The 14251-nt window shown below is 35.8% G+C and overlaps 1 protein-coding gene across 1 annotated transcript; it reads left to right on the top strand.

Annotated features, from left to right (window-relative positions):
- Window positions 1-693: 693 nt before the first annotated feature.
- actr2a (actin related protein 2a) lies at window positions 694-11883 on the top strand. Its single transcript, XM_079422472.1, has 9 exons — window positions 694-835; window positions 2091-2201; window positions 4610-4825; window positions 4914-4986; window positions 5147-5283; window positions 7528-7677; window positions 7913-8058; window positions 8556-8688; window positions 9484-11883. The coding sequence occupies exons 1-9, from the start codon at window positions 788-790 to the stop codon at window positions 9652-9654; spliced, it is 1185 nt and encodes a 394-aa protein (XP_079278598.1). The 5' UTR covers window positions 694-787; the 3' UTR covers window positions 9655-11883.
- Window positions 11884-14251: the final 2368 nt, after the last annotated feature.

The raw sequence follows: 14251 nt of genomic DNA, 5'->3' as shown, positions 1-14251 counted from the left end.
AGTCATAAGTAGCATGGGTATATTTGTAGCAATAGCCAACAATACATTGTATGGGTCAAAATTATAGATTTTTATTTTATGCCAAAAGTAATTCGGATTTTTGGATAAATATCATGTTCCATGAAGATACGTAGTAAATTTCCTACCGTAAATATATCAAAACTTAATTTTTTATTAGTAATATGCATTGCTAAGAACTTCATTTGGCCAACTTTAAAGGTTATTTTCTCAATATTTTGATTTTGCACCCTCAGACTCCAGATATTCAAATAGTTGTATCCCGGCCAAATTTTGTCCGATCATAACAAACCATACATCAATGCAAAGCTTATTTATTCAATTAAAAAAAAAAAAAAAAAAGACCCTTATGACTGGTTTTGTGGTCCAGGGTCACATATAAGTAATATATTTATTTATTTTTTACCTGAACTGTCATCTGCACTAAAAAATACTTTCAAGCTCTAAAGAAGTCTTTTGCGAGTAGTCTGTTCTCACAATGCTAAACAGCCCGTGTCATTTTTTGACTTTGATTTTTAAGAACATTTTGTTCACTTTTGTATGAGATTCTGCGTCCTGAAATAATACCAGATGAAAACCATTATCCGTTGAAGGTAGGTATTTTAGTAAATGGTGTAAAAGGCTTTTATTTTGTACATGTCCATAGGCTTAATCGTCGTGGCGGACTTTTATTTTGAAGAGGTGTGAAGGGCAGGGCGGGCGCTGACTTCCGCTTGGCCGAAGACAGCAGGAGCTGAGATCAGGGCGGATTCACCGAGTCTGGAGAAACATGGACAGTCAAGGCAGGAAAGTGGTGGTGTGTGACAACGGGACCGGGGTGAGTGTGACTGCGGAGCTCGTACGGCTCGCTCCGGTCTGACTGATGCTTTATTTCGCGGCTGTGTTTGATTTAATGACGGCTTGCAGCGGAACAGGAAGTGATCTGATAGCACCTTATTTTACACTGATAATCTGTGATTTACACACGACCCGTGATGTGGAAACAACTCTGGTCGGATGCACGGAAATCTTAGATCGGGACTGATTATAAATGGGTTTGCATGGGGGTGTTTTTTGGAAGCTTTGTATATGTATTGACACGATGGACATTTACTCATATGTTCATTGATATTCTAACGAGGTCGCAGAATGAGCATGCATTGTTTATGAAATTAGATGTTTACGCACATTTATATCAATGATGCATGTGTTTTTCTGTCAGTAAAAAGAAAGGTTAAGATGATCTCAAACTCACTTCCGAGTTTGTAGTCTCACATCTGGCCGAGAGAGGAAGTGACATACGAGACAACCCATAGAAACACATTCCTTCATCCTTCTCTCTCTGTCTGCTGATAAATGGCACAGCAAGAAACTTTAAAGGATGTTGTGGTACATATCCCGCAATACGTTCAGAAAAACCGGGATAAATGTCCAGAACACTGTGGGAACTGATCAAAAATGCATGGCATTGTCATAATACGTGTTTATATTCCGTATTAATTGTACACAAAATTGCCTACTTATTTATATTATTAAAATTACCCTAGTACCTTCAAAAAGTACACACACAAAAAAAATTAGAGTATATAAATGGAGATATATCAGTGCATTTATTCTGCCGTGTGTCATTTTATATTTATTCATGACAACAAGTGAAACTAATCTTGGGCCCTTCCTGTTAAATTTCCAAAAGCATTTTTTTTTTTTTTTCGTTTAATATCTAGTGATCTAACTTCCTGTTTTTTATTACCTTCATTTTTTTCCGTTTTAGTAACTATAATTATTGAGTTATTAGTTTAGTTAACTTTTAAAATCATATTTATTTTAGTTGCAAGGCAACATTTCTTGGCTCATTCTGGTTGGACATGTTTTTAATAACTAGTGTTCTAATTTAGTCTTAATTTTTTAGCTTTTAATTTTATTTATTTTTTTGCTAATTTTATGTGCCTTTGTCATTTTATTGTTTTTTTTTATTATTACTTATTTATATTTCAGTTTCAGTCATTTTAGTACTCCACCATATTTATTTCAGTTAGTCGTCAAAGCCACTAATTATTATTATTTTTTCATAACTCTGTCTGTCTGTCATTCAGTTTGTGAAGTGTGGATATGCCGGCTCTAATTTCCCAGAGCACATTTTCCCGGCACTGGTTGGGAGACCGATCATCCGCTCCACAGCCAAAGTGGGAAACATCGAGATCAAGGTAAAGTTTCCTCACTAAATCTTTCCCTACACTGACACCATGACTTGGGCTCTGTCCCAATCATACACCTGTATACACCCTACAGCAGTCTCCTAAAGCTGCGGATTAAACTTTTTATTTACACTTTTTGGTATTAAATGAATTAAAAGTATGGTCATAATCATAATTGTTTTGTCCACTGTTGTTTGTCGCAATACATTTTGGGGATAGCCACGAAGGATTTGGATGAAATGACATTGTAAAACAGTGTGGAACCTACATTTATGAGGATGCTTTGAAATGCTACCTATGTAGGTCGCTCAGTAGGTTTTGTATCAGAGGTGGTAAATTGTCATTCTAAGATTTCAAAGAAACACTATGAATGGTCATATTTGGTAACGGGACATAAACAGCAACTTGAGTAACTTCCTGCTTGACATGAACTTCCTGCAGAGTCGTTTTCACTGGGGGTGGAGCTGCTGTGAGAGGGTTTACAGGTTCCTCTGATTCAAATATTTGTGTCATTTCAGAAGAAAATAAATATTGGGATATGCATTTAATATTGTCAAAAGACTGAAAAAAATATTAAGAGAATGTTTTAGCCATGTCACCTGAGTGTAGTGTTGATCCTGGAATATATATATATTTTTAACCATAAACACATTTGTTACATTTACATTACATTTATTCATTTAGCTGACGCTTTTATCCAAAGCGACTTACAATTGCTATATATGTCAGAGGTCGCACGCCTCTGGAGCAACTAGGGGTTAAGTGTCTTGCTCAGGGACACATTGGTGTCTCACAGTGGATTCGAACCCGGGTCTCTCACACCAAAGGCATGTGTCTTATCCACTGCGCCATCACCACCACCATTTTAATATTACATTAATTAGAAATAGATGTATTTGTAGAAAAGGTCTTTCAGGTAATGAACCATGCAGGTAAACAGGTTTTTATAAATACACACATTTACTAAATGCTGTGTAAACAGTACACTTTGTTTTCTGAAAGATGTTCTGTTCTTAGGCCAATAAGACATCATATCATGTAGTGCAGCTGATATTAACACAATAAATGACAGAACCAACAGTGGTTACAACAGATCAAGTAAGAAATATTTGTTCAAACAACTGATTGACAAGACAACAAACTAATTCAGAAATAATTTAATTGATGCATTTAAAATCATTTTAATACAATTATTAAAAAACGTATACTGATTTCCTTTAGTTTTATATTTAAGTTTTTATTTTTTTACATAAATAGGGCTTCTGTGTGCAGGACAGATTCGGTCCTTTACTTCAAGGATCATCGCACTAACATTGCTGATCATGCATCAGTTTTCATTCTTCAGGAGTTTTGCTCTCATTGCTCATCGCCTGTTCTCTCCGTATTTGTCTTTCTCTCCTCTGTTACTGTATTGAGGTGCTGTAGGATTATAGGAGGATGGTAAGTGTGTGTGTGTGTGTGTGTGTGAGTCTAACCTGTAGCGATTCACTCTCCAAACCCTCTCAGGAGATGCAGAGCTGGTAGCAGTTTGACATGATTATTAATGTATGTATTAATGTTCAAACTAATCAAATCTTGTTCTCTCACTAACCCTGATGAAATGATCTTGCTTGTATGTGTCAGTGTTTGACATTACCCAGAATGCACTGGTCTGTACAGAATGGCATGAGTGTGCTGTGTCCAAATAGGATAAACAGAGTTCATGCTCATAGGAAGCCAGGAAATATCAAAAGTGTGTGTTTAACACCTGAAAAGAGAATTTCTATAATAAAATTGAATTATGATTAAAAAAATATGGGAGCCAGTGTTGTTTTAGTATTTTTTTTTTCTTTAATGTATAGTATTATTAATATTTTGAATTAGAATTTATTTTTATACTTCGTTTTTATTTAAATTTTAGATGACGTTTTAGTAACTTTGTGCTTTTGTAATTTCTGTTAGTTTTTTTTCTATTAATTTGCTTTTGTAATATCTTATATTTTATTTCAGTTTAAGTTATTTTAGTAAGGAAATGCAAGATTTATGATTTTCATGCAAGTTTTATTTAAGCTTTATTTCAATTTACAATTTTAGTTGACATTTACAACACTGATGGGAACCCTGGTTGTGCTTTCATTCAAAAACTTTCTCTCTAGTTACAGACGGTGTGACCTGTTTACTCGCGTTTAAATGACTGTATTGCAGTGCTTTTACTGTTTTTTTGCTGTCGGATTCATTCGTAAACTCATCAGTGTGCAAAGTGTATTTCAAAAAACATTGACTTGTATTTTTAAAATGTGATTCAGTGAAGTTTTTTCCCCCCAGTTTTCTCCAGCTTCATTTTAATTTCTCCTTCAACTTGGGCCGCTTCCGTTCAGCTCGAACTGAAAGTTAACATTGAGTACCCTGACCTTTGACCTCTTCTGTGTGACCTGTAGGACCTGATGGTGGGCGACGAGGCGAGCGAGCTGCGCTCCATGCTGGAGGTGAACTACCCGATGGAGAACGGGATCGTGAGGAACTGGGACGATATGAAGCACCTGTGGGACTACACTTTCGGCCTCGAGAAGCTCAACATCGACTCACGAAACTGCAAGATCCTGCTCACGGAGCCGCCCATGAACCCCACCAAGAACCGAGAGAAGATAATTGAGGTTTGAGCGCCAGTTTGTTGAATAACATCTGTGAGGAACCTCAGTGAGGTTTGTGATTGTTATTTTTGACCCTCTTGTCTCCCTGTAGGTGATGTTTGAGACCTATCAGTTCTCAGGCGTTTATATCGCCATCCAGGCCGTGCTCACTCTGTACGCTCAAGGTAATGAAACCTTTAATGATGGGAAAATAAATAAATATATCATATAAATCATATAATGTAATATTAAATAATAATATATATATAAATAAAATGACTAAATATTATCAAATAAATATAATAAAAAAATAAAATAAAATTGTAAGATGATATTTGTGTGCAGGTCTGCTGACGGGTGTGGTGGTGGACTCTGGTGACGGCGTCACTCATATCTGTCCGGTGTATGAAGGTTTTTCTCTTCCTCATCTCACGCGTCGTCTGGACATCGCCGGACGAGACATTACACGCTACCTCATCAAGGTACAGTCCTGTAGATACTCGTCTCAGCCGCTGACTGTTTACATGCACATGTTTTTGTCAGTCTGAATCGCTTCAGTCCAACTGTGGATTTCTAATGCAATGTTAATGCATCTAGCGTACATTTAGTCATTTAGCAGACACTTTTATCCAAAGCGACTTACAAATGAGGACAATAGAAGCAGTCAAAATCAACTAAAGGGCAATGATATGCAAGTGCTATGACAAGTCTCTGTATACATGTAGCAAGGTTTTTATTGTTTATATATATATATATATATAAGAAAACGAATAGAAAAAGAATAGAGAAGGCTAGTTTTAGAGGCCTTTTTTTTAAGAAAACAAGCAGTTAGAAAACGAATAGAGAGTGCAACTGAAGTCTGAAATTTTCATATGCTTTTTTTTCGTATTCGTCATCCTAAAAATTCGTTATGCCCACTGAGTCTGATGCGTATTAATTAATCCGTTACGAAAAAATTAACAAAACCGTACTTAGAGTCTTCAAGCAGTGAGGATGATTTTGTTCTTCTCGCTTCTTAAAAAGAGAAAATGAAAGGAAATATTGAGTCCATCCAATCCTGAGATATAGAGAGGACGGAGAGTTCCATCTTATTAAGGAGCAACGGGATTATCACGGGCGATTCAAAGTCTACTTCAGGATGTCAGTGGCTCAGTTTGATGCTTTGCTAGCGATACTCGAGCCACATATTAAAAAGAAGACCACCAATTTCTGTGAACTCGGATCTTTACGCTGCTTTGTGCTGCGAGATGAAGTGGATGAACTTGACAGTCACCTTTCTGGATTTTGGCGTTTGCTTGTACGGTGGCTCTGAACTGTCAAAACACCTCTCAAAATGCTTGCTACGGATGCGAAAAATGCAGAAAATCGAACCCGATCAGGATTTTTTTTTTTTAATGACGGACGAAAGTTTCGGAGGCAATGTGAAAACGTGATTGACATCGTATTTATTTTTCAATGTGTGAAAAATTGGGACTCAAGTGATGAAAAGATGGAAGAGATGTGTTTTAGCCGTTTCTTGAAGATGGCGAAGGACTCAGATTGAGTGAATTGAGAAATTAGGACCAATGACACAAGTTTACAGAGATTTGAGCCGGCCAGAGCCAGTGTGGTGGCGCACTCTTCATGTAATAAATCTTTACGTAGCACACTGTAAACATTCAAACACTGTGGGAAGTAGCAGCAGCCAATGACAAATTGGCTGTTTTATGCTTCTATAAAAAATCAGGTGAGGAAAAACAACAAGCGAAGTGAAGGGGACCTGTCAATCATAAACATTATCTTGGCTAATACACTCTCTGACATGCTAACATGCTATTGATAGAGTAAATATTACAATATCAGTGAGCCTTGTGAGTCCTGATTAAGAAAGCAACATGTCAACCTAGTGTATATAATCAGCAAGGTTGTCTTTCTAACATAGATAAAACAAACTTTTTTTTTTTTTTGCACATTTCTTATTATTAATGGTGAAGTTTGTGTTTTTTTTCCAGTGTTACAGTGCAACGCTTTCTTCTATCAGAAAAAGTAATTATGCAGTCAACCATTGTTATTCAAGTATCATTTATAGTTCTTTTTATCATATCATGTTTGTGTGTAATTAGCTTTTTAATTTTAATTTTAAGTAGTGCTGTCAAACGATTAATCGCATCCAAAATAAAAGTTTTTGTTTACATAATATTTGTATGTGTACTGTGTATTTTTATTATGTGTATATATAAATACACATACAGCATATTTAGAAAAATAATTAGAAATATTATAAATATATTATTTTCTAAAAATATTTAGAAAATATTTTCATATTTGTATTCATAATTATATAATATATAAACATAACATATTTTTATTAAATATATACATGCATGTGTATGTGTGTATTTATATACACAGTACACATACATATTTTATGTAAACAAAATTTTTTATTTTGGATGCGATTAATCACGATTAATCATTTGATAGCACTAATTTTAAGTTTTGTTTTTTATTATTTTAACAATTTTATGTGCTTTTTTTTATTTCTATATAGTTTATTTTAAATTCAGTTTTAGTTTATTTCAGTTTGTTTTATAAGCTTATTTCAGTTGTCAATGCAACTCTTCTAATTTTCATCTAATATTTGAATTCTATTACAGCTTTATTTCAAAGAAAAGAATTGTTTTAGTTTTGTAGTTTCCACGGACAAATGTCCAGACTGAATCTCAACGCTCTCCGTCTCTCCCCAGCTGTTGTTGTTGAGAGGCTATGCCTTCAACCACTCAGCGGACTTCGAGACGGTGAGGATGATGAAGGAGAATCTGTGTTACGTGGGCTATAACATCGAACAGGAGCAGAAGCTCGCGCTGGAGACCACCGTGCTGGTGGAGTCCTACACGGTGAGTTCAGCCCGATGGAGATTTATTAACCCATAAGCTCTATTCCCAAAGCTAGTGAGAGTTTAAAGCTTTCATAAACCTTTTAATAGATAGACTGGAACCCCCAATGAGCCTCCAGACACAGACTTGTTCTTGCCACCAGAGGGCAGCAGAGTGTTGTGTGAATTTAACTCTTTGAGAGCGTCAGCAGTGTTTACAATGGGAGCATTCACACTCTTTCTCTCTGGGTTTGTAGCTGCCGGATGGTAGGGTGATTAAAGTGGGCGGCGAGCGGTTCGAGGCCCCGGAGGCTCTGTTCCAGCCTCACCTCATTAACGTGGAGGGAGTGGGTGTGGCTGAACTGCTCTTCAACACCATCCAGGCAGCCGACATCGATACAAGGTCCGTTTAAATATTCAATACTAATATAGAAGAGTAGGCTGTAGTATGTAATGCATATTATTATACATTTATATTTCTATCTTTGTTACTATATATAATGTTTATATATTGTAAAATAATACATTTTATCTTTTTATATATATGTATATATGTGTGTGTGTGTGTGTGTAATTTTAATCTAAAGTATTATGCATTACACATTTCTTTGTTACATATATTGTGCCAAATATTCTTATTTTTATCTATTGTTTGTCTCTGCGTTTTACAAAGCATCATGTAATATATAAAAAAAAATTACTTGTTTAAATGTTTAAATCTTTGAAATACCAGACATGTTGATAATATTTTAGAACTATAATATTATCATTATATCATATATATATATATATATATATATATATATATATATATATATATATATATATATATATATATATATATATATATATAATTTAAAAAAATTATGTGATATTCACACACGTGTTTGTCTCTGTCAGGGCTGAGTTTTACAAACACATCGTTTTGTCGGGCGGATCCACGATGTATCCTGGTCTGCCGTCGCGTCTGGAGCGGGAGCTCAAGCAGCTCTATCTGGAGAGAGTGCTGAAGGGAGACGTCGACAAGCTCTCGGTACCAATAACACTTCTGTAACCACAACTAACCAGTAATACAGACTTAGACCGTCTCTAGGATGTAGGTTCTGACCACTAGGTGGTGATATTCTCCTCTAACTGACTAGCTAGCAATGTTGCAATTTCTTCAGCAGTATTTGAGATTATATATGGACTATTAGGTCAAAGATTAACTTCCTTTTATTAAGGGGAACTTCCTCTCAAATTGGGCTATTTTTTTCCTTTCTTGGGGTATTTTTTTCTTACCATGTAAAAGGTCACTGTGATGTTTGCAGATGCACTAAACTGATAAATAAACAGGCCTACAATAAAATATAACCAGATGTTAGCTATATTAAACTGGATGAATCCCTACTGGAGCACTTTTGCCTCCAAATTATACAATTCTAGAGCAGTTTGTTGGATTTCCACATTTGCTAAAAACTAAATTAAAAAGCTTTGTTACTTAAAGTAAGCCTTAACTGAAATCAAATAAAATGTGTAAAAAAAAAAAGTATTTCTCATTCTGGTATACTAACTTGTACTAGAATAATTACAACCGAAATAAACATTCATAAACTATATAGGCATATTAGAAGACATTAACTAATAATAAATAACACAAAACTATAAATTTAAACTGAAAATTGAAAATATACAAATAAAAATGAATTACAAATAAAACTAAAATAGTATGTTGATACTAAAAAAACAACACTGGCAATTTCTAATGAGAATTTTGAGTATAAAATAATTGTATGCATTATACAGCATTGTTGTTTTACTGAATGCGTCTTCGCTTCTGCTTTTGTAGAAGTTTAAGATCCGCATTGAGGATCCTCCACGCCGTAAACACATGGTGTTTTTGGGCGGAGCGGTGCTAGCCGACATCATGAAGGACAAAGACAACTTCTGGATGACCAGAGAGGAGTACCAGGAGAAGGGCACACGTGTTCTGGAGAAGCTGGGCGTCACCGTTAGATAAATCACACACACATATGCATACATACACTCACACACACACACACAACATTGCACTCACAGTCACAGGGTGGCATTTTGGCAGCGTAAACACACAGAGGTTTTCTTCAATTCATGAGGATATACTTGAGAACAATTGTATTCAAATACTTGAACTTCTTTGCAATCCAAAAGAAAAGTGCTTAATGTTTGTACGACATTCCAAATGTAAAGATTCAAATCACCGCTGCACAGTACGAGACAAAAATTGAAAGAAATGGAGTGATTTGCTCATGAAACGACTCGTTTATGCTGCCAAAATTAATCCTCGAACGATCCCTCATGTATCACCATATCATGACCTGTTTGCTTTGAGCCCTGTCTGTCTTATGACTTCACATTGCCCCTAAAAAAGAGAGTAAGAAACAGGAGGATGTTGTGTAAGTAGAGGGACAAAACAATAAAAATATGTATTTTTAAGAAGAAAAAAACGTGTTTTTGTAGTAAGGATAAAAATCGCTGCAGCCAATTTGCTAATAAAAAAATGAAGAATATAATCGTAGCCAATAGTATCAAACACAAAGGCGTACTTCTAAAGGCAGATTGCTTTTGCTGAAACGTCTACTTTCTTTAACTTCCTGTGATGTCTTTCTCTGTCTTTAATCTCAGCATCTGTGCTCTCCATTATTGGATGCCCTGAAAATAGAGAAAGAAAAAAATGCAGTAGCGACTGGTACCAACTTCCCCAAGTAGCATTTAACAGAACATCTGAAGAGCATGTTTTTGACAAATAATGTGGTTGAGGCTGCATTGAATGCACTGGTGATCAGCAGAGTCTCATTTTAGTTTTACGTATAGACTCTGTTCATGTCATTCCGCCTGCAGGATCAGTTTAAGGGACTGTAAAAAATAGAATGAATATCAGACTGCTTTCAAAAGGGAAGTGATAACGCTCTGCCGCATGTTTAGCATACAATCGATCGCCTCATTTCCGCATCTAGCTGAAATGTCACATTTCACTCCAAAATCAATAGAAAGTTTCTTTTAAAGAAACGCTAACTTTTTTTGTATTGTAACATTATTTTCATGACATTTTATCACTATTGTTTCTAAATTCTCATTACCGTCATGCTAAAAAAATCATTTGCATTATCATAATGCTGAAAAATCCCTCATTTTTATTTCCGTAATGCAAAAAAGAAACCTTTTCATCACTGAAATGCGAAAAAAAAAAAAAGGTATTGTCATTAACGTAATGCTTTTTTAAATTGTGTAGTAGGTATGTTAGGTTTTTTATGCAGATTTAAATTTACAAATGAATAATTGAAGTAGAGTAGTTGTACCACACCATAAACAACAGTATTGAGAATATAAGTAAATTTACCACCCTATAGGATAATAACAAGTGTCCAGGTGTGTTGTGGTAATGAGAATATTGAAGTAGTGAGTAATGTCACAATGCAAAAAGCTTTATGATACTCAAAGAGGATGATCAAATGTGATTCTGATGGCTTTTCTTTTTGATTTTAGTGTGAGTTTTTGTGAGATTCACACACAGAATTGGCCATAAAACACAACAGCAATGCGTTTAGTCGTTGCTCGTGTATGTCACACATGTGCATCCTCCATCCATGCGGCTTCGCTTAGCGCGTCGCTCGCTCATTCCATTGCAATAACCCTGCATCCTTTTCATCAGCTCATTTATTTAGTGTTCTAACGAGTCGCAATAGCATTTGAGTCTCACGATTGTTCACTTTGCTACTTTTTTATGGATCTGCATTCATGTTTTTTCTTTGCTGTTGGTTGTCGGGTCATTTTCATGACCTAGTCGAGTTGCATCTAAAAGTCTGGGAACAAAGGGCCTCGTTGACGCCCGATGGGTGTTTCTGGGACAGGCGCTTCATTCCCAGACCGTACGCACCCGTGATGTAACGGTTTACTGCCTGTTTGTAATATGAATGACATAATAATGATGGTATTGTTAATGATGCTAATAATTTTAGTGTTTGTACCCGTGACAGCCGTTTGGAAGCTGGATCAGTGATGTTTCTGTGTTTGTACACACTCGCACTTGGAACAAACTATATATCGACTCCATTGATTTCACTCATGCATTCTTCCAGTGCCAAGTTTGAGTATTGTAGACATTTAGTTTGTTTATTTTCTGCTTTTTGGTTTTTGTTTTGTTTGTTGCGTACTGCCAGACCACTGATTTAAATAAAGAAAGTTGATTTATAACTCAACGGTTAAAGTGAGTCTTTTAAGCAGACTGAAGTCAGTGCTGTTCTCTGTGTGTGTGTGTATGTGTGTGTGTTACAGAGAGAAACGGTCTTTTTTTCTTCATATGTGGCATGTAACTATGGAAGCACACAAGGAATTGCTGCCCATCTCTGTTACCATGGAGATGTGCTGTACACAAGCAGTGTCCTTTCTTTCAGTTCATCTCTTAGAGCTGTAATTTACAGTACCAGCGTCAGACACACACAGCCTCAGATTGTGTTCACATTTGTTTCCGATTTTATTCATGTAAACAGGGGGGCTGTCAGACTCGGTGGGGCCTGTTTAAATTAAGGCCAGGCTGCTCTGCACACAGCGACTCTCTCACTGTATGTTACATTACACATACTAGTTTATCATACTGAGAGCAGTAATATATTTGCATAAATGACACAATTTCTGGTTGCTATGAAAAAGTTCACCCAAATATGAACATTTTGTCCACATTTAATCGCATGTGGAAAGACAAAACAACACCATAATCGTAGTCCATATGGCTTCTACACTATATTCCATGTCTTCTCAAGTCATACGATATCTTTGTGTGAGGAACGGATCAAAATATGAGTAATTATTTGCTAAAAATCATCCCCTCCGTCACATTTGAAGATGGATTGAACAAGATTTGTTGTCAATGGGATCTGCTTAATGACAAGTAACATGGTACTACAGACTGCAGAAAACAGTGTTATTCACATAATATATATCCCATAATTCCACTCTGCACTGTACACATGACTGGACTGCCCTCTGGGGAAGAGAATAGTTATTCTGTTCAGTTGAACACCGCATACCATATCCAGTGCACAACAAGCCGATTCATTGGTGTATGAAGTGAACCACAGACATGTTTACTATCGATATCATTAGCCAACCGGACTATGAGAGCAGAAATCAGGTGTAAATGCTCTTTTCTAGCCGAGTTATTTGCTAGGGCAGTCAGCACAAGGGCATGCTGGGATTTGCTCAGCTTTCTCTCTTACATCCACACAAAAAGAAATGTCAACATCAGCACGAAAGCCTCTGTAAACTCGCTTTTCTTTCACAATGTGACATGTTTTTATGTGAAATGAAACGTGTAGGGTGGGACTTGATTTTAACCATTATTAATTTTATCCAATAATCCATTAACCTTAAGATGCACACAAAAGTCAAAATTCGGAGATAAAAAAAAATAGTACTTATGACAAAAAGTATAATCACAATCGTGAATTTCGTAATAATTTTGACTTTTTTCTCAGAATGCTGACAGAAATATGATTTATGCATTAATTTTATTGACAAGTGTATCATAATTTAGACTTTGTCATAATTATTACTTTTTATTAATCATTATTATCATTTACCAAAGCATAATGTTGCATACTATAACGTGGTTTGTTTGTTTGTTTGTTTTGGTTCCCGCACTAGTAATGTCAGCTGTAACCATAGCAACTTAAAAAAGAGTTCACATCCTAGTAGAACTTGTCGTTTTTCCTGTGTATCTCATATTTGGTCCCCTGCTCAATATACAGCATTAAATTAAAGGGATAGTTCACCCAAAAATGTTATGTTTATCTACTTACTCCCAGGGCATGCAAGATGTAGGTGACTTTGTTTCTTCAGTAGAACACAAATTAAGATTTTTAACTCAAACCGTTGCAGTCTGTCAGACATATAATGGCAGTCAATGGGACCCACGGCTTTGAGAGTCAAAAAAACATACACAGACAAAACCAAATTAAACCCTGCGGCTTGTGACGATACATTGAGGTCTAAAGACACGAAACGATCGGCCTGTGCAAGAAACTGAATAGTATTTGTTTGTTTTTTTACCTCTGATCCGTCACGCGGGCACAACAGCTGGCGCCTGACATGTCTTCTTCTTGCTTTACGGCAGATCGCAGACCTATAAGTGCATTATTATCATCTCTCAAATGGACCAGGTCCAGGGTTTAATTTGGTTTTGTCTGTGTATGTTTTTTTTTTTCTCTCAAAGCTGTGGGTCCCATTGACTGCTATTATATATGACTGACAGACTGCAATTAAAAATATTTGTTTGTGTTCTACTGAAGAAACAAAGTCACCTACATATTGGATGCCTTTGGGGTAAGCAGATAAACATCAAATTTTCATTTTTGGGTGCACTATCCCTTTAAGATAATTAAAGTTTGGTTCTACACCAGAAACCCAAACTATTTATAACTTAAAAAAAAAAAAAAAAAAAAAAAGTTAAGAAAACTTAAAAAGGCTACCAGCTTCAGGAGATTTTTGAGTTTTCTCAACTTTTTGGTGTATAAACTGAAAAAAACATGTTGAGAAAACTCAAAAATCTCCAGAAGCTTGCCTTTAGATTTTTGCTCCGG

The sequence above is a fragment of the Barbus barbus genome (assembly GCF_936440315.1).
Source record: "Barbus barbus genome assembly, chromosome: 7".
NCBI classification, from domain to species: domain Eukaryota; kingdom Metazoa; phylum Chordata; class Actinopteri; order Cypriniformes; family Cyprinidae; genus Barbus; species Barbus barbus.
The sequence above is the reverse complement of the archived record's forward strand: the minus strand, read 5'-3'. Positions and strand labels throughout refer to the sequence as shown.

What these genes read in the sequence shown, in the direction of transcription:
- actr2a (XM_079422472.1), top strand. Translation starts at nt 788, where the DNA reads ATGGACAGTCAAGGCAGGAAAGTGGTGGTGTGTGACAACGGGACCGGG. An exon ending in TGGGAAACATCGAGATCAAG is followed by an intron (nt 2,202 to 4,609) that starts GTAAAGTTTCCT and finishes TGTGACCTGTAG; the next exon opens with GACCTGATGGTGGGCGACGA. An exon ending in TTACACGCTACCTCATCAAG is followed by an intron (nt 5,284 to 7,527) that starts GTACAGTCCTGT and finishes GTCTCTCCCCAG; the next exon opens with CTGTTGTTGTTGAGAGGCTA.